Source organism: Oryctolagus cuniculus, chromosome 5, assembly GCF_051225735.1.
Source record: "Oryctolagus cuniculus isolate XC-2025 breed Fujian yellow rabbit chromosome 5, ASM5122573v1, whole genome shotgun sequence".
NCBI classification, from domain to species: Eukaryota; Metazoa; Chordata; class Mammalia; order Lagomorpha; family Leporidae; genus Oryctolagus; species Oryctolagus cuniculus.
Window position 1 is genome coordinate 147,513,500 of NC_142871.1, and position 21,192 is coordinate 147,534,691.

A 21,192-nucleotide genomic window follows, 5' to 3' on the forward strand; every position below is an offset into this window, starting at 1 on the left:
CTGCTTCCAATCCAGCTTCCAGCTAATGCTCCTGGGAAGGTAGTGAATGAAGGCCCAAGTGCTTGGGCCCCTGTCACCCAGATGGGAGACTCAGGTGGAGTTCTTGGCTCCTGGCTTCAGCTTGGCCAACTCCAGCTGTTACAGGCACTAGGAAAGTGAACCAGAAAATGAAGATACCTCTCTCCCTCTCTCCATGTCTATTGTTCTATCTTGCAAATAAATAATCTTTAAAAAAAACTTTAAGATACACATTCTTTTTTGGAAAAAAAAATGAATCAGACATATAAGAAATTTGCATAGTATATGGTAAAAATTAAAGTAAGCTTATTCTGTTACAAAAAATTTTGAAATTAATGTGTTGTTTTATTATAACACACAATTTCCATAAACTTTTTAGAGATCCCCTTCATATACACAGATATCAAAAGTTTTTTTAATCAAAATAAAATCATCTTTTTATTTTGAAAGGTAGAGAGACTTGCCAACAAACAGATAAAGAAAACTGTCATCTACTAGCTCGATCTCCGAATGCCCACAACAGCCAGAACTGAGCTACACAAGGAGCCTCTTGGATGTGGGTGATGAGGACTCAAGTAGTTGAGCCATCACCTGCTGTTACCTACAGCCTGCTCTTGCAGGAAGCTGGAGTCAGGAATTGGAGCTGGGACTTGAGCCCAGGGTCTCTGATTTTGGATACAGGCACCCCCAAGGAGCATCTTAACCACTATGCCATTGTCTGTTCCATAAAATAATCTCTTTTTTAAAAATTTTTTCTTTATTTGGAAGACAGAGACAGAAAGAGAACTCTCATCCATCAGTTCAAATGCCCACAACAGCTGGCACTTGGCCAGATCAAGGCTAGGAACCCAGAAGATAATCTGGGTTTCCCATGTGGGTTGCAGGGTCCAAGTACTTGATCCATCTCCTGCTGCCTCCTAAGCTGTGCATGAGCAGGAAGCTGGATTGGCAGTGGAGCCAGGACTCAAACTCACACACTCCTAAGTGGCATCTTAACTGCTGTACCAAACACCACTCTCAAACTCACCTTTCATTTCTATTTTCCATGAACCTTCTGAAGTGCCCTTATAGTTAGTCATGCTTTCAAGGAGTTCAGCATTTACAAATTCCAAAATTCTTACAAGTTGAATTTAAGAAAGTGTTATCCAACCAAAGACTAACATATGAGAATTTGCTTTTCAAAATGATTTTATAAATGGTTCTTCCAAAATACATTTAAGTATTCTTTAAACGTAGGGCTCATTGATAGCAAAGAAAAAAATAGACTGAGAAATTTAAGGTTGAGATATGATGTTAGTCTGGACTGAAAATTGATGCAACATAGAAACAAAGCAAACTTTAAATGTTAAGTAATGAAGCATATTCTGAGAAGTGGGGTTGCATACTACTGCCATTCTCTGCCAGTTACTGATCTTAGCCCCAGTACTCAAATGCATCCTTTCACCAAAAGGCCATCCCATTTTAACTTCAGCAATCCTCTTAAGTGATTGTAAAAACACTGTTGAAGGTGCAATCACCAGAAAAAAGCTGATAATAAATGCCTGTTAAATTCAAATTAAGGGGCTGGTGCTGTGGCATAGCAGGTAAAGCTGCTGCCTGCAGTGCCAGCATTCCATATGGGCACCAGTTCAAGTCCCAGCTGCTCCACTTCCTATCCAGCTCTCTGCTATGGCCTGGGAAAGCAGTAGAAGATGGCCCAAATCCTTAGACCCCTGCACCTGTTTGGGAGACCCGGAAAAAGCTCCTGGCTCCTGGCTTCGGATCGGTGCAGTTCTGTCCATTGCAGCCAATAGGGGGGGGAACCAGCAGATGGAAGACCTCTCTCTCTCTCTCTCTCTCTCTCTGCTTCTCCTTTTCTCTCAGTATAACTCTGACTTTCAAATAAATAGATAAATCTTTTTTAAAAATTCAAATTAAGTAAAATTCTTGCTAGCTGCACATCAAGGTACTCAATAGTCCCAGTACTGGTGGCTGGGAAGTACCTATGTCGGGGATGCCATGGATAAGGAGCCCTGCCATCTTCACAGGAAATTCTACTGCACAGAGCTGATCTACACAGGAAACTGATGTGAAGGAGCTTCAACAGTTCATGGGAAATTCTCATTATCATCCAATTCCATTTCCCATGCACTTTTTGAAATCTCCTGATATACGTAAGCAGGTAACACATTCATTAAGTCAGATCATCTGAAATGGATTAAATATTTTAAAATGTCCATTTTTGTGTTATTCTCAACAAATGTGTATTTTAGGCAAATATTCTAGATTGCTGTTAAAAAGACATGGAGGCTGGTGCCACAGCTCACTTGGCTAATCCTCCCCTGCAGCGCCAGCACACCGGGTTCTAGTCCCGGTTGAGGCCCCAGATTCTATCCCAGTTGCTCCTCTTCCAGTCCAGCTCTCTGCTGTGGCCTGGGAAGGCAGTGGAGGGTGGCCCAAGTGCTTGGACCCTGCACCCATATGGAAGACCCGGAGGAAGCATCTGGCTCCTGGCTTTGGATTGGCCACAGTGCGCCAGCTGTAGCAGACATTTGGGGGGTGAACCAATGGAAAAGGAAGACCTTTCTCTCTGTCTCTCTCTCACTGTCTAACTCTGCCTGTCAAAAAAAAAAAAAAAAAAAGACACGGAAAGCTATTTGATAATGCCCCTGAGTCTCTGATTCAGCCTAGCAACCATCAGACTTTCCAAGGCTCGGGGGCCTTTCTTCTGCAAGGGCCACTTGGACATTTACAACATCATTCATGGGCCGTACAAAACTATCTTATTCATAAGATAATTCAAAATTAGCCTGCTGCTATAGATTCATTGAATTTCAAGTCCCACCTGGTTGCCTTGGCAGGGACACCCCAAATGATTAAACAGTACCCCACCCCCTGCTTTAACTGGGAAGCACCAATGACCATAAGTCAATCACCGTTCTGGCTGATTCTCAAGCAGTAAGCTGCTTCCCAGACAGCTTCTCCTAAAATTGCTCTTAGCAACTGCATTGCTGGTCTTGCCTTTAAAGAAACTCTGGGGGCCAGTGCTGTGGCATTGTGGGTTAAGCCACCGCCTGTGGTGCCTGCATCCCATATGTGCGCTGGTTTGAGTCCAGCTGCTCCACTTCCAATCCAGCTCTGGGAAAGCAACAGAAGATGACCCAAGTGCTTGGGCTCCTGCACCCATGTGGGAGACCCGGAAGAAGCTCCTGGCTCCTGGCTTCAGATCAGCACAGCTCCAGCTGTTGTGGTCAATTGGTGAGTAAACCAGCAGATGAAAGACCTCTCTCTCTCTCTCTGCCTCTCCTTCTCTCTCTGTGTAATTCTGACTTTCAAGTAAATAAATAAACCTTTTTTAAAAAAATTAAAAAAAAAAAAAAAGAAACTCTGCATTTGAATCTCAGGTCCAGGCCTTGGTAGCTGTGTGAGTCTTATTAAATCACTCCGCCTCTCTAAGACTCCACTTCTGCATAGGAAAAATACAAGTAATGTTCTTTACCCACCCTCCTGCACGCCCCCACCCCCAGCTCACCTGTCTCCTTCTTGGACTCATGGTGCTCTGACCACAGGGCTCTTCGGGTTTCTGTCCTCTACTGGGAGCACTGCCCCCAATGCCCCAGCACACTGACCCTGCTCCAGTCCCACCATGCAGCCTCCAGCATTGAGCTCCAACGCTGCTTCCTCCCCTAGGCGTTCCTCCTGTCCAGGCTCCGTCTGATTACTGTTGCACGCTCTCCAATCTAGAGCTCTGAACCATTCGCTCAGAATGTGCTCTCAGTGTGCGCTTAAGAATTTGTCAGGCTCTGCCTGCTTGTCCCTCGAGCTACCACCTGCATGGGAGCAGGAACGATATGTGCGTTTTTTCACCCTGCCATCCCCAGCTCCTAGCACAGTGTTCAGCACAGGCCAGGTTGAATATAAGCATTTCTGCTATTGCATGGTAAACGCATTCACTCATTCTTAAAATACCAAGGCCTGGGGGGGTGGGGGGAGTCATCCTAGAAGCAAAGGACTCAAAATCCAGGAGGCGTGGTAACCAGAGCACAGAGCAAAACAATTAGTGTCTAGGGCGACAACTTGGACAGCTCAGGCAGAGTGCTCAGTGGGGCTGGAGGCTGACTCTGGTGTTCAGTGTGGACAGTACAGGCCAGAGGCTGGTTTGAGGGTCCTGACACAGCGGCATCGAGCAGAGAGTGGAGCATGGTGGCCAAACCAGCTGAGGGCTGGAGCTGGAGGCCTTGCAGGTGGGGAGCACCCCTCTGAGAGGGCTGCCCCAGGAAAGTTCACTTCCGTTTTCTTCCTACAGGACTGAATTGGCTCCCATCCCTGTAGCAAGCTGAATTTGGGGCTTTTATCATTTTCTTCCTAATGTTCTGGGGTCTCTGGCATTGAAAAATGGATGTCCAAATTAGCATGCCCATCCATGTTATACTGACATAACTTCTCCCCACCCAGCTGGTGTTACAGAGACATCATTTTGTAGCAGAACAGACTTCAGTGATGCATGTTACATAGTTCCACATTCTTTCCCCATAACTTCAAAAAACGTATCCTACTTACAGATACTGATACACGTACTGATTAGGAGGAGTTCCTCCCAGCCATTCCTGACCACTCAATCCATCAGTCACAGGGAATTCCCAATTTAGGAATAAGATGTGTTTATGTAGGGCTGCAGGACTTTCCCCTTGCCTTTTTAAGGTTTTATACTTCAACCTGCTGAAACAAACTAATAATAGACAGATTAACTGGAGAAGAAGCATGCAAGTGTGCTAGGTGCACACCTGTATGAGAGGTGACAAAGTATGAAAAGCAAAAAAGGACTGGGTGGTTGAAGCTTTTCAAAGAGGAGAGAAAAGTAAGGGGCTGTAGGCAACTTGAGAGGAAGACTAAATGGTTTTTAGGGCTGATGAATGGTCCCAAAGAACAAACAGCAGCTCAGGGTAAAGTTCGCCTGGGCTCTGGATGTGTTGTCAACTCGTCTCTCCTCCTGAGTCCATCTTCAGAGAAAGTCCCTTCCCGCTCTTCAGGAGGGAAAGAGGGCCAAGGGACACAGGTGTGGTTGGAGGAAGCATGGCAGAGAGATCCCGGCAATCCTTTGGAATAATGTTTTCGGAGTCTCAGAATTGGCACTGTTCATTTCTAAGTCACTTTTTAAAGCCACACTGTGTTCCAAAGTCAACATGGAAAAGCCTGTGCAACCCACTAGATAACACAAGTTAGCATGTACTGAGTACAAACTATATGCCTGAGCCCTCAGCATATTTTCCATACTCAGTTCTAATTAAATTCTCAGCCTTCACAACAGTGCTTTGAGGTGGATTCTAGGCTCAGCCTCATTTCACAGCTGAGAAAGCACAGGTAATGGAGGTTTAATAACTTGTCAGAGGTCGCACAATCAGTTCACAAGACCATGTGCCCAAATACAAAACAACTGTGGAGAAATACAGCCAATGAAACCAAAGCACGAAACAATAAAAGTAAGTAAGTCTAGGTGTTCAGTTCATCTGAAGCAAGACAGCTTCAATATCTGGATGTAAGGTCCTCCCCCTAAAGGCCGCTGCTCTCCAGTGTTAGCCTCCTGCACCCTACATTCCACCTGCTGCCCTCCTCAACGTGCAACTGGGAGTACAACTCCCCATGAACACCCACTGGGACCACCACCTCGGTGGGCAGCAGAGCCCTTCTCCAGATTATACTGGTCAGCCAACACCCACAGAAGGCAGCCTCTGCCCCCAGTTCTGTCCTGTTCTCAAGATATCCCGCTGACTCCAACACAGCGTAAGCCCCATGAAAAAGGACCAATGGCAGAAAGCTCTGTGTTTTCACTCGGGATCCTTGCCTTCCAAATACATCACCGTCTTAAGCACCCCTTGATGACACCATGAATGGTTTAGGGTAGTCATGTCAACTAGCTCATAGGTGTATTTATATAATGGTATCTCCAAAAGAGCCATTTGCTCTTAAAGCTTCAATAGACATTTTTTCACACTGAAAAGCCCCATTCACAAACTCTTAGGACTGCTGGATTCAATTTGCAGACCCTTACATCAAACACAGAAAACACACAAGTCTGCTGCACAGCTGTGGAGCACAGTGGGAACTTACCTGTATAAACTGATGGTTGGCTCAACTGCCAACAAGATGAAGGGCGCAACGGTGTAAGAGACGGCTAGCTGAGTGACAGCCCAGGTGACCACATCGTAAATGCCCTTGGCAGCTCGGGAAGACAAGAAGTAATGTCTACAATTGTTCCTCACCTGCCGGTGGAGGAAAGCAAACATGGGCAGTTGGAAGCGACAAACAGAAGCCATCATCACTCCATGTGTGGAGGGGGAACACACAGAACACAGGCTACAGTAAAGAACCTGCTGTCTTGAGTTCAACTAAAAATATCATTTATGGTTCTTCTTGTTTTAAAAACACTGTATGTGTACTGTAGATAAATGTTCAAGCAACAACTAAGAAAAATATTTTTTCTTTTTTAACATTTCCCAAAAGAAGGCATCACTTAAAAACTTTGCACACAGCCCTCCAAGCCTTTTTCTATTCATTTGTGTCCATATTTCTATTCTTAATGGCATCCATCTATTTTCTAGCATTTTTATTAGGAAATTGATCATGAACTTTTTCCACGTCAGTCAATACTGACCTCCACTATAATTTTAATTGTGGAAAAGTTAGCTTATCTTCCCACCCCTTGTTTTGCTATTATAAATTCATAGCCTTATAATTAAATATCTGCATTATTTTTTAATTATTCCTTTGGCTAACAGCAGTACAAATACTATTACTATTATCACCAGTACAAGTAGCTAGCACTTATCGAGGGTTTACTGTGCCAAACTTGTGCTAAATAAAGCTCTATGAAGATCATCTCGGGTGATCTCTCAACAAGCATCGGTTAAACATCCTGAGTTCCAACTTACAGATAAGGAAACTGAGACTTAGGTACAGAGACATTCCTCTGATGTGGAAAATGCTGGGTCAAAGTCTTTCGACTTTGCGACTAGACTTTCACCTCCAGAAAGACACCTCATGTCCAGATTCAAGAATCAAAACCAGAGTGGAAAACAACAGCAGATTCCTAGGCAGCTCAGCCACACATAGCAAAGGCTTCAGTGCCCAAGGCTGCCTATGAGCTGAGGATTCTTCTCCCTCGCCCTAAGTTCCTCAGGTCAGGGACCAGAGATCCATCATGGGGCAAGGTTGGCCACTGAGGATGAGATTTGTATTAGGCAACTTCTAGGGGTCTAACAGACTTCATGAATTTTGAATTCATCCTCCTTCTAAAAAAAAATGAAATCACTGCTCTATCAGCTCTCTCCTTTCCACCCCTCCCTTACTTACTTGTACAAAACCTTCCTAGGCCTTCCAAAGGAAAGGTTCTGCACAAATCACAGCTTAGGCCATTCGAGACCACAGAACAGAGACATCTGAACGAGTAATGCTCTGATATGTTAACAAACAAGATTCTGACCTTCATTTCTTAGTTTCCCTGGCCATCTGTTCTTTAGTTTTCTTTTTTAATCTGGGTGGGTATATGAATGGGAGAAGAGGAAATGTCTCCCCTGTTTTCTACACACACATGTGTACAATAGTCAGTTAACTCTAAAAATGAGTCAATCAGCGTGAGTAGCAATCGGTTATTCACCGTGTTCACAAACAGGCTGCAATCCACCTGCTTCAAAAAATAGGAATGCCTCAGGGGAGGGGCTCCCGAATTCTTCACTGTGGTAGCCTAGCACCCTATAATACCAAGTTGTGGGGAGCAAACCGGACTAGACTGAGTTACTGGAATTAAGACTTATTCTATGCATCTGCTCTCCCACAATATGGCGCTGGGAGAGGAGAAAACAGCTTCTACGCAGCTGCCTCCAGTTCAACCAATAAACTGTAGGACTTGCTCCTGATTGGAGAGCAGCGTACTCGGCGTGTGGGCAGCCGAGTTGGGATTGGCGGAGGAGGACTATAAAGGAGGAGAGAGACGGCATGCACCGGGAACATCTATGGGGAACATCTAAGGGAACCCGTGCAGCCCCCGAGAAAGCCGGCCGGCGGTGTGCCGCTCCCCTGCGGAAGTGGGGAATGTGGCCAGGGGGAACTGCCCTTCCACGGAGGTGGAAGGGATAGTAGCCAACCCGGGAAGAACCAGCAGCAAACCCGGGGAGGGCCGAGCAGACGAAAGAACAGCGCAGGGTCCTGTGTTGCTCCTCCACGAAGAGGGGGAGCGACACCAAGTGGCACCTAGGAAGACTCCTGAAATACTCAGAATAAATGAATTAAAGAATGAGAGTGAATAGCCACATGGGGCACCTAGACGAGTGAGCCAAACAGAGTTCAACAAATACCTTTGAATAAATATTCTTGGCATCTGAAATAAAGACAGTCACAGCCATTACCAAAGATTGAAATTAAATCAAGGGGGCTGGCACTGTGATGTAGTGGGCTAAGCTTCTGCTGTGGTGCTGGCATCCCATATGGGCACCAGTTTGTGTCCTGGCTGCTCCTTTTCTGATCCAGTTCTTTGCTTATGGCCTGAGAAGGCAGTGCAAGATGGCTCAAGTGCTTAGGCCCCTGCACCCCTGTAGGAGACCTGGAGGAAACTCCTGGCTCCTGGCTTTGTAGGCCATTGTAGCCATTTGGGGAGTGAACCAGCAGATGGAAGACCTTTCTTTCTCTCTCTCTCTCTAGCTCTACCTCTCACATAAATAAATAAAAATCTTTAAAAAAATTAAAACACAAACTCTGTATTTGACAATGAAAGCACTTTGAATGGCAATTCCTAAACTTCTAAATATATTCATTACCACCTCTGAGCACAGTCACATTTCACATTTTTGATCCTTGATTATTTCCTGCTCTATAGCAAATGACTTGCGGGAACAATCATATACAAACCAAAGACTCCTAGAACAGAAGGTAGAGAACCAAACGTACAAAATTCCCAAAGCCTTTTACACAAGCTAAGTTAACTGGCGAGGGCACGAGAGCACAGGCAGTCAGACGCATCTGCAGCAGGCGCAGCTCCCACGGCTGCCACCTTACTGTCTGCCCAGAGACTTGATGAACTGCTTCCAGGTTTAGGTAAAGAAATGGGAAATTAAGCAGACTGTAAGCAAACTGAAGTCCAACAAAGCCTTCATTAACTCCTCATCATCATCACCTGTGCTTACTGCTATGTTCAGCAACTTTAATGAGTAAAAATGTTTTCTTCTCTGAAGGTACTAAATATTGCTCCTGAGATTACTCTGTAACTAACAAGAAAATAAAACATTGAACCACTGTGGTAATGACCATGGGTTTCTACACACTGAAGATTTTCTTTAATGAGAAGGCTTTGGTATACATATATATATATATATATATATTTTTTTTTCAAAACATCACCCAACCGTTGTGGGCACCCTCACTGTGCCCACAATTGAGGGCAATTGATACCCTCAGTTCCTGCTAGGACCTAAAACAAATACAGGCAACAGATGCCTAAGGGAAAAGGCCTTGTACCCAAAGGACGCTTACCGCTCTAGCTGCTAATGTGACAAGGACTCCAGTTAAGAAGGTAAAATAGTATCCAGGGTAGACCCCATGCCACAAAGCAGACAGGATGAAGGTTAGCACCGTGGGGTACCACGGAACCCGCTCATAGCACACACTGTGAAGATAAGAAGGAACAACAAGCCACAGGTAAAACAAACCAGAAACTTCTGCAGACACCTGCTTTGGGGGATCAGACCACACAGAAGTCATTTATTTGATCCATTAACTGATAGAACTTGCAAAGCAATCCAGGCAGCCCAAGCTGCCCAGGTTTCTTTTGCACGCTGCCAATTAGACAGGCAATTCGTGGCCATTAGAAAGTTTTCACCTCTATATACTGAATGATCCTGACACACTCACACTGTACCCAATAAAGGTCTGAGTGGTTACTTTCTTCCTAGCAAGAGCTCCTGCCTTATAGAAGCTTATTTTGGCCGGTGCCACAGCTCACTAGGCTAATCCTCCACCTGCAGCACCAGCACCCCGGGTTCTAGTCCCTGTTGGGACGCTGGATTCTGTCCCAGTTGCTCCTCTTCCAATCCAGCTCTCTGCTGTGGCCTGGGAGTGCAGTGGAGGATGGCCCAAGTGCTTGGGCCCTGCACCCGCATGGGAGACCAGGAAGAAGCACCTGGCTCCTGGCCTCAGATCAGCGTGGCGCACCGGCCACAGTGCACCAGCTGTAGCGGCCATGTGGAGGGTGAACCAACGGAAGGAAGACCTTTCTCTCTGTCTCTCTCTCTCCCTCACTGTCTAACTCTGCCTGTCAAAAAAAAAAAAAAAAAAAAAAAGCAGCAGCAGCAGCAGCTTATTTCACCAATGGCCCCATCTAGGGGGGTTATTAAGTTAGTGTCATTGGTTTCCAAAATTTCAAAATCAAGAGGCTGGGGCTGAGGCAATGCCGGCATCCCAAATCAGAGTGCCAATTAGAGTCCTGGCTACTCCACTTCCAATCCAGCTCCCTGCTAATGCTCCTGGGAAGGCAGTGGAAGATGGTCCAAGTGCTTGGGCCTCTGCCACCCGTGTGGGAGACCGTGATGTCATTCCAAGGCTCCTGGCTTTCAGTCCTGGCCATTGCAGCCATCTGGGAGTGAAACAGCAAATGGAAAATCTCTTTGTCTCTTTCTTTTCCCTTCTGTGTGTCACTCTGCCTTTCAAATAAATAAAATTCTTTAATTTTTTTCAAAAATCCAAAAATCAAGATAAGGGCCTGTAGAAGTAAAAATTCTCATTTAATCATATGTGATCTACCTTTCCAGGCAGGCCCTTGTGCCATCTACCTAATCAACACCACCTCTCTGGGCAACTCCAGCACAGAATCAACACTTCAGTCACACTACCTCTTCAGATCTTACAGCGCCCATGGGACTTCAATCCATGAATTTGCCTCATAGAGCAATACAGATTGAATACCCCTATTCTAACTGCTTGGGATGCAAAATGTTCCAGATCTTGGAATATTTACATGTACTGAGACATCTTGGGGATAGGACCCAAGTCTGAATGCAAAATTCATTTTATGTTTCATATACACTTTAAACACATGGCCTGAAGGTAACTTTATGCAATGGTTTTACTGCAGCTGTGTCTCCACTGTGACTTGTCATGAAGTCACGTGTGGAATTTTCTACTTGGGACATTTGGCTGGCACTTAGTAAGTTTCAGATTTTGGATTTAGGGAATAGGGAATCGCAATATGTATTGTGAAGATCCTGTGTGCCAGCGAATATTCTGGAGATCTTTGGCTTTTTTGGTTACTTATAAAAACAAATCGAGCCGGCGCCACGGCTCAATAGGCTAATCCTCTGCCTGCGGTGCCGCCACACTGGGTTCTAGTCCTGGTCGGGGCGCTGGATTCTGTCCCGGTTGCCCCTCTTCCAGGCCAGCTCTCTGCTGTGGCCCAGGAGTGCAGTGGAGGATGGCCCAAGTGCTTGGGCCCTGCACCCGCATGGGAGACCGGGAGAAGCACCTGGCTTCTGGTGCACAGTGCGCTGGCCACAGCGGCCATTGGAGGGTGAACCAACGGTAAAGGAAGACCTTTCTCTCTGTCTCTCTCTCTCTCTAATTGTCCACTCTGCCTGTCAAAAAAAAAAAAAAAATCAAACAGGGATTTCCCCTTCAAATTCAGTCTGTGAATTGCCAAAGGCACTCTAGGGAAACAACTACATGGTCTACCCATATGACAGGACCCAAATAAAAATAAAATAGAAATTCACAGTTGAGCCAACCCAGCATTGTATAGATCATCAATAGTAATTGATTTAAACCCAAACTAAGGATCATGGCTCTCTCTCCACAGGAAGAAAGGGAACACACTTAGAGAGATAAACCCAGGACCAAGACTTCATTTGCAATGCTTTTTTTTTTTATGAGGAGCAGGTAGGTGTGTAAGTATTTCTTACCCCTTTTCTTTTTTGATATAGAAGAAATATGTCACTTTCTAAACTAATATTTTCTATTTTATTTTATTTTTTTTCAAGATTTTATTTATTTATTTGAGAGGTAGAGTTACAGTGAGAGGGAGAGACAGAGAGAATGGTCTTCCGTTCGCTGGTTCACTCCCCAAATGGCCCCAACAGCTGGAGCTGTACTGATCTGAAGCCAGGAGCCAGGAGCTTCTTCCAGGTCTCCCACACAGGTGCAGGGGCCCAAGGACTTGAGCCATCTTCTACTTCTTTCCCAAGCCATAGCAGAGAGCTGGATTGGAAGAGGAGCAGCCAGGACTAGAACCAGTACCCATATGAGATGACAGCACTGCAGGCGGATGATTAACCTACTGAGCCACAGCGCCAGCCCCATAAACTAATATTTTAAAATATTTTTATGGGCACACAAGTATGCTCAGTCATCTTTGAATATAAACTCCAGTTGAAGATTCACTATATGACCGTTAGCACATTGGGATTACTTATTATACAGAAACAGACATTTATATTTAAATTATTTAAAAAGTTAACCATAGTAATAATCTTAGGGCCAAACTTTCAAAATCATGTTCAGACCATGAAATTTCAAAAAATGTACAGATGAAATTTCAAAAAAATACCACCTGAGCTTACTTTGGAGGAATTGCTATAGTCATCTTCTCTTTTACCTAAACATTTTGACCAAAGAAAGATGTTACTCATAAAAAACACTGGGAACCTGCTTCAAAGTGAACCAGCAGATGGAAGATTTCCCCCTAGACCATACCTCCACCCAGCCCCATCACTCTGCCTTTCAAATGAATAAATAAATTATAAGAAAAAAAAAAAGGACCATCTGGGCTAGGATCTTCACTTATATGCTCCGTGCCTCAGGATAGGTTAAACAATCTCTCTGTATCTCACTTTTCTCAACTGCACCATTGGGTAATAACAACATCTCACAGGATTATTATGAAGATTAAATGAGTACCAGGTGCACAGCAGCAGTGGCATTAATTAACAACACAAATGTGCAGCATTACGATCTCAAATCACTCTATTCCTACTTTTTCCTTTACAGGGCATGGAAGTTCATTCAGAAGTGTCAGATGACTTTAGCACCGGCTAACGACTCTTGCTGTTCATCCAGTGAATCCCATCTAAACATAGCCCAGTACATGAGTAATGGGGTCACTGTTGTTCTTACCATTTTAGCCAAGCAGCTGTCTGAATATTCCAGTTTGCTAAGTACATCTTGAAACTTGTGGCAGTCTAGAAAGAAGAAAATAACACCTATCATTAGCTTTAAAAATACCCGGGTAATGGAAAGTCCTCCCCAGAACTTCTCCGGGAGCAGATCCAATGCGGTGCCTCAACAGTGACTGCTCACAGGCCAGGGGAAGTCAGCTGATCCCCCACACAGTAAATCTTCTGTTGTTTATGGGACTGACTCTGCAACTAAAGCTCGGCTTGCCAAGTCTCCATTTTCCTAAAAGTCTATTTTCAAATGATAGCAAAACCGAAGGAATGTTTGTAGGTTTCCCTTCCGTACTAGCTAAAAAAAAAATATCTTAAATCATCTGAATTTTCAAACTAAACACTCTAAAAGGGGATTTACCACAGGAAAAGTTGAATCATGTGAGTCTGCAGAAGGCTTAAATTTAACTGTCATCTTTTCACGGTGGCCATCTACAAACTAGGTCAGTCTTGCGCAGTTAACTCTATAAATAGCCACACAGGTTCAAACGGTTCTTATTGTGTCTGGAATAGTAAGAGATTTTACGCATGAAGGGAGCACAATACAGAAAAGAAAACAAAGAAATATCACCCAGCTGGCACAAATCAATCAACTGCTGAGGATCAGGCAGCCTAAGATAAGCTGTCACCTGGGTTTTCTCACTGCGATGCTGCGATGTAACTATTTGGTCTCCCTGGACCACAGCTCTTAACATTCTTAGAATGTCTGGAGTAATGAGAGTGTCCTTCTCCATGAGTTAACAGATGGCTAGCAGCTTCAGGACCGGGCTCATCACTTCAAAGACGAAGGCAGGATTAGAGGGCCGGGAAGTCCAGCCACCACCTCCAGGGAGGGGAAAGGGTCTGAAGGTCAAGTTGTTAACTCACGGCCAATGCTTTAATCAGTCTTGCTCGTGCAATGAAGCCCCCATAAGAACCAAGGAGGACAGGGCCCAGAGAACTGGTGAGCAGGTGGAGGCTGCAGGAAGATGAACAGGAGCCCGCAGGGCCCTGCACCCCAGCCCCACACGGCACCGCTCATGAGCACCTCTTCATCTGGCTGCTCAGTTGTATCTTTTACAACATCCTTTACTAATAAACCACAAATATAAGGATAATGTTTCCTGGAGGTATGTGAGCTGCTCTGGCAAATCAACTGAACCCAATGAAGGTCGTGGTGACACCAGTTTGTGGCCAGACTTCCAGAGGCCCAGCCTGGAGTCTGGAGTCCGCAGCCTTGTGGGACTGAGGACTCAGCCCGGGGATCTGATGCCACCTGCAGGTCAGGATGCTGCTGGCGGGGACAGAACCTCACACATTCTGGGAGCCCAGAAGTGATCTGAGTTGTGAGAATGCAGTAGGGAAAACTGATTCGGAGGCTGTCTCCTGCTATATCCTCAGACTCACTAAAAAAAAAAAAAAAAAAAAAAAAAAAAAAAAAAAAAAAAATCCTATGGGGGCAGGAATTACAGCAGAGCAGGGTAGGAAGCCATGTGAGATGTCCACATCCCTTATGGGAGTCCTGGTTCATGTCCTGGCTACTCTACTCCTCCTGATCCAGCTTCCTGCTAAAGTGTGTGGGAAGACAGCAGACGATGGTCTGAGTGCTGGGTGCTTGGGTCCCTGCCACCCACATGGGAGACCCCAGTGGAATTCCAAGCTTCTGGCTTCAGCCTGGTCCAACTCTTGCTGTTACAGGCATTTGAGGAGCGAATCAGCAGATGGAAAATTGCTCTCTGTTTCTCTTCCTCTCTGTCACTTTGCCTTGCAAATAAATTAATTAAAAAAAAAAAAAAACAGGCTTTCACTTAACAAGCAGACCTATCAAAGGATGGTGGTAAAAATACATGGATGATGTAAACATACAAGGCCCAGAATTCCTGAAGAGAAGTTTCTTCAAACATAAGAACACTTTATACAGGCCACACATCAGCCTAACAGAATATGTTTGGAAGGGAAGGAGAGAAAGAAAGAGACAGAGGGAACAAGAGATGATAAATAGATGGAAGATCAATATATTTAATTTTGAGCCTTAGTTTTGAAAACTAAAGTTTTTTTAAACAATATATTTATTCATTTTACTTTAAAGGCAGTTACAGAGAAAAAGAAAGAGACATCTTCCATACACTAGTTCACTCCCAAAATGGCTCTAATGACCAGGGTTGAGCCAGGCTGAGGTCAGGAGCCTGGGCCCATCCAAGTCTTCCACATATGTGGCAGGGACCCAAGCACTTGGGTCATCTTTCACTGCCCTCCCAGGTGTATCAGCAGAGAGCTGGGTTGGAAGTGGAGCAGCCAGGACTTAAACCAGTGCCCATAGGAGATGCTAGCATCCCAGGCAGCAGCTTAAGCTGCTGCACCACAACACCAGCCCCCAAGGTTTTATTTATCCATTCCACTTCTTCTATGGCTAACAAACACTACATTCACAAGCTTAAAGTACCTTAATTAAATCAGTCTTCTTTGTTTTTCTTTAGCTCCTTGCCCTGTATCAATTACAATGAAAACACAAACTTTCTCCTTCCGGTTTTCTCTTTTTTTTTTTTTTTTTTGACAGGCAGAGTGGACAGTGAGAGAGAGAGAGACAGAGAGAGAAAGGTCTTCCTTTGCCGCTGGTTCACCCTCCAATGGCCGCCGCTGCAGCCGGCGCACCGCGCTGATCCTGGCAGGAGCCAGGAGCCAGGTGCTTTTCCTGGTCTCCCATGGGGTGCAGGGCCCAAGCACCTGGGCCATCCTCCACTGCACTCCCTGGCCATAGCAGAGAGCTGGCCTGGAAGAGGGGCAACCGGGACAGAATCCGGCGCCCCAACCGGGACTAGAACCCGGTGTGCCGGCGCCGCAAGGTGGAGGATTAGCCTATTGAGCCACGGCGCCGGCACCCGGTTTTCTCTTATAATGAATGCATAACAGTAATGTAGCCCTTGACTCTGAACACACGCCCAGAGCTAAAAGATGCCACCTCTCGGGGCATCACGGGGGGTGGACTAGTGGCAGTCAGACATCAAGGGCAGCCACTGGAGCCACCATGAAGGGCATTTAGCAGCCTGCAGTAGGAATCCACAAGTTTGGAGAGGGAGAAGAAAGAGGAAAAGTTGTGAGACATTTGGCCTTCCTTCGACATCACCTCTGCAGGAAAGCAAAGCTTGCAGGTGGTCTACACTGCTTTTCCAAAATGGGAAAGGTTGTTTTGGAGGCTGCAACCTGTCTATTTAAGATGCTGTTCGTGGTGATAGAGGACATGACCCAACTGACGGGCAAAGCAATGTTTGTTCATTCAGATATGACCTGGGTCCGTGGCCATGTTCCTACCACATCCCCAGGTGTCTGCCCACAGGAGTCCCCCAAAGCTCCAGAACCATCCAAACACAAGTGTTTGCCCATAGTCAGCACTCACTTCATATGTGGTGAATCTGTGTGACCTGAGCCAAACAGCACTGAGTTTAAGTTGTATTAAATGTATGATGTAATTCAGTTAGGGAACAGTTGTAGGTGCGTCTATTTCTACTTGATTGCCTTTGGAAATAGCAATGCCTCCATACTAAGAGGGAAAATGTGATTTTCCCTACAAACTCCACCATATTTTTTTAGGAGAAATACCCAGCATGTTCCCTGTGGTTGCCATCCCAGTGCAAAAAGCCTCTGCAGAAAAAGAGAGAGGCCTACCTGTTTTAGCCTAGATTGCATTAAATGTGTGTGGCAGGTAGGCCATCCCCACATACCCCTGGCTTTGTGCTCAACACACACAGCCTCCTTTGCCCAGACCTTCCAATGGCAGTCCGTCTGCCCTGTGGTAGGCGGAAAACCAAAACCAAATAAACATGGGGGAAATCTGAATCACAGAAGATGATTTGTATTCAATTATCTTAGTAGACAATAACAATACGGTATCATGATTTCTGCTTTTCAGTTTTACTTACAAGAGCAAACCCAAGTCACCCGGCTGAAGAACCGATGCTTCCCCTCCAGTGGGGGACCTTGCCTTACCTGCCATCCAGCTGCCAGGAGGAAAGCGTCTATGCCCTGACGTTCCTGTCCACTGGAGACCAACAATGCAAAGAAACCCAAGAATGATGGGATCCCAAACCTATCGCCTCTGACGACGAAGACATATCAAGAATGCTGAGCCAAGAACAAAGACTGGGAATGAGAACTATCACACCATTCTGGCGGCCTACAACTGTGCACCATGACAATTCTTCTCTAAAGTGACCAGATGATCAGCATTCCCAAAGGAACCAGACAACACCTGCAAAACTGAAATCCAAACAAGGGAGCTCCCAGTCTGTGCTCCTCACTGAACTATGCAGAGCATGTACAAGAGAAAATGGAATTTAGACTTTCAGATGAAAGAACAGAAATGTAAACAACAAAAAGATTTTCCTGGCTCCTTTTCAGATTTCCTGGGTCATCCTTCCCTTAACCTTTAAAAAACACCAGCAGGGGCTGGAGCTGTGGCGTAGTGGATAAAGCCACCACCTGCAGTGCCAGCATCCCATATGGGCACCGGTTCAAATCCTGGCTGCACCACTTCTTATCCAGCTCTCTGCTATGGCCTGGAAAGCAGAAGATGGCCCAAGCCCTTGGGCCCCTGCACCTGTGTAGGAGAACCAGGAGAAGCTCCTGGTCCCTGTCTTTGGACTGGCCCAGTTCTGGCTGTTGTGGCCATCTGGGGAGAGAACCAGTGGATGGAAGACTCTCTTCCTGCCTCTCCTTCTCTGTGTAACTCTTTCAAATAAATAAATAAATAAATAAATCTTTTACAAAAATTCCGAGATACAACATGTCCAGGAGGCATTGGCCTGCTAGCAGTTTTTCCTGGATCTTGATGAAGAATTCTGGGATAAAACATTCAAAGCAAATGATTTGCTTTATTCATTATGGAAGTTTGATTGGAAAACATAGTAGACTCACCTCTATTTTCCGGATGTTTAGGTTAGAAAGCAGATCCCAACAGAAATTTCCATTCTTATCCACTCCGCTGAACCCAAAGCCAGCTGCATTATTGACTGCATCAGCTATGGTTTTTAAAACAACACATTAGGATATGGAACAGAAGTCTGCTTTATAAGATACTAAGTATCTGTCTAGCCTCAAGACTTAGGGAGTTGTGGTAGCTTCCTTAGAAAAGGAACCCCAAAACTTAAAGGACTGCTACCATTATGAATCAGAAAAACACACTAGTGGCTGTTTGGTGAGCTTGATTTTAATCCATTCATTCATTTCCTAGCACTGAGTGAGCAGCTGCTGAGGGTCAGGAAAGGCGCTAGATGTGAAACTGAAGAGAAAAGAGAAATAAAGAACCAGAGGAAGAAGTATCAGAAGGACTTAGTGAGCAGCTTGATATGAGGGGGGAGAGAGAACAAGGCAAATAGACATCTAAGCTCAGAAGCAAAGACCAGAAGGCAACCCACAAGAGCATCAAGAGCTGTCTCCGAAAATAGCAGGGCTTGAGCTGAGGGGCAGTGCAGGGTCAAGGGGAGAACCCATTCTGCAAGAGACTTCAGAGCTCACCCTGGACACGGAAAGCGCGATGAGCCAGCAGGACATTAGATGGAGCGGCCACGATGCAGTGAAGAAAAGGTTAGAACCCAAGGCAACAGACAGAGCTAGAGAAGCGAATCTGGGGCCAGCTTCAATCAAGATCACATGTGGACACAATTACCAAAGCCACTCTATTCATAAAGTTGGTAGAAAAGCTCCCATAGCCATTTTTATTTGGCTTCTCTAAATAATAATTTTCTTCTGCAGTGAATATCTGATCTCCAATCAACTCCTCAATAAAGTGCTTTTTGCTGAAGCAAGCATTTGGTGTAGCACTAAAAATGTCATCTGGTGGGACTGGCACTGTGGCATAACAGGTGAGGCCTCCACCTACGACGCCAGCATTCCATATGGATGCTGGTTTGTAATCCGGTTGTTCTACTTCCTATCCAGCTCCCTGTTAATGGCGTGAGAAAAGCAGTGGAAGATGGCCCAAGTGCTTGGGACCCTGCCACCCATGTGGGAGACCTGGAAGAAGCTCCTAGTTCCTGGTTTTGGCCTGGCTCAGCCCTGGGTATTGCAGCCCCTGGGGAGTGTACCAGTAGATGGAAAATTCTCTCTCCTCTCCCACTCTGTTTCAAATAATTTTTTTTTTTAAAGATGCCACCTTGTATTCCCACATCCCATATCAGAGCACCCTAGTTCAAGTCCAAGTTCTGCTACTGATTCCAGCTTCCTGCTAATGTATGCTTTGGGAGGTGATGGCTCAAGAATTTGGGTCCCCACCACCCTCATAGGAGACCCAGTTTGAGTTCCAAGCTCAAGCTTTGGTCTGGACCAGCCTTAACTGTTGTGGGCATTTGGGGAGTGAACCAGTGGATGGCAAATCTCTCTTTACTGATGCCTCTCTCTCTCCCTCTGCCTTTTAGATAAGATAAGTAAATAAAATGATTTTATAATCAAATATAGACCTGTTAATATACTTTTACAATGATAACCAAGAGGCTGATTTTCTCCCTTCACTTATCTTATTTCAAATCCTGTTAGAATATTTTCTCTTAAAAACTAAATCACAGCCCCATGAAGACTTAGATGTGGGAATCTCTGAGCGATCTCCTTTCTCTGAGGATTCCTTTAACGAGCCTCACTCAAAGCAGCCTCGTGCAGAGCTGCTCTAAAGGAAGACAGCCTGTCCTGTGTTTGCCTCATTTATTTTTAGCATGGTTGATGATTTATTGTTGCTTATCTTAGGCTTGGCTTCACTGCCCAACGACCTGGTTTCTTTTAGAATGAAGGACGAGAAGTCCTGAGTCCCTCTACATCATCCTCCCAAGCCAAATCGATGAAAAATCAACGGTCAAAAAGAAAGACAAAGTGATGGTGTGCCAGGAAAAAACTCATGATTTTACAGGTGTCAGAATCAGTTTGTGAATGACATCAGTTTGTGAACCACCCCTGGGAGCAGAAGGCCACCCCTGGGAGAGCTGTGCTGACAGCTCCCAACAGAGCCACACTGCCCACAGCTGGACCCAGAGCAGTGTCCCCTAACTGCTCTCTCCCATCTCCAGCCTTGTCTCTCCAAGTCCTGTCCAGACCTCAAAGAATAAAGACGACAGTTTTTTTGTGTGTTTCTTTAGGGCTTACTATCTTTCCAGTAGCCTATGAAGCACTTCGTCCCACTCCTTATTTAATCCTCACAGCAGTCAAGATAGAGATTACAGGGTCGGCACTGTGGTATACCAGGCTGTCTCCGTTTGAGAGGCCCACATCCCATATCAGGGTTCCTGGGATGAAGCCCCAGTTCCACTTCTGCTTCCAGCCTTCTCCTAATGCACACCCTCGGAGGCAGCAGGTAATGGCTGAAGTACTTGGGTCCCTGCTACCCACAGACCCAGAATGAGTTCTGGGCTCCTGGCTTTGACCTGGTCCAGACCCAGCTGTTGTGGGCATTTGGGGAGTACACCAGCAGATGGAAAATTCTCTCTCTCTCTCTCTCTCTCTCTCTCTCGTTGCTCTGCCTCTCAAATAAATTTTCATTAAACAATGGAGATTAAGGTTGGGCTCTACAGAATATTATATGCAAAGCCTTGAAAGCTTTATGACTTCTAGAAATCTCTTCCCTCGAGTCTAAGATAGATATAATAATGGCACCTATTTTAAACGGCTCTTAATAGGAGCTGGAGTTGTGGTGCAGAAGGTTAAGCTGCCCCAGCGATGCTGGCATCCCGTATCAGTGCAACGGTTTGAGTCCTGGATTCTCCAATTCTGATCTAGCCTCCTGATAATGTGCCTGGTAAAACAGCAGAAGATGGCCAAAGTACTTGTGCCCCTGCCACCGACGTGGTCGCCTCAATGTGTTCCAGGCTCCTGGCTTTGGCCTGATCCATCACCAGCTGTGGCAGCCATCTGGGGAGTAAGCCAGCAGATGGACGATCTCTGTCTCTCCCTGTCACTCTCCCTTTCAAGTAAAGAAAATAAATCTTTTTTTTTTTATTATTATTAAGGGCTCTTGAGAGAATTAAATGCAACTCAGTGT

General features: G+C 45.5%; 1 protein-coding gene across 18 annotated transcripts in view; it reads right to left on the reverse strand.

Annotated features, from left to right (window-relative positions):
• Nucleotides 1-21,192, reverse strand: part of MBOAT1 (membrane bound glycerophospholipid O-acyltransferase 1) — a 336,357-nt gene that overhangs the window by 157,682 nt on the left and 157,483 nt on the right. For 15 of the 18 annotated variants that reach the window (XR_016234204.1, XR_016234205.1, XM_089333318.1 and 12 more), the window contains 4 exons: nt 18,087-18,190; nt 13,147-13,211; nt 9,520-9,652; nt 6,106-6,257 (listed from right to left, as the gene is read on the reverse strand). Coding sequence is in view for 16 of the 18 variants with exons in the window: in XM_089333318.1 (XP_089189444.1) it covers nt 6,106-6,257; nt 9,520-9,652; nt 13,147-13,211; nt 18,087-18,190 (454 nt within the window). In the remaining 2 variants the exon portion in view is untranslated. The remainder of the gene's footprint in view (nt 1-6,105; nt 6,258-9,519; nt 9,653-13,146; nt 13,212-18,086; nt 18,191-21,192) is intronic. The other 3 variants (XM_089333320.1, XM_089333328.1, XM_017344969.4) reach the window with 1 other exon arrangement.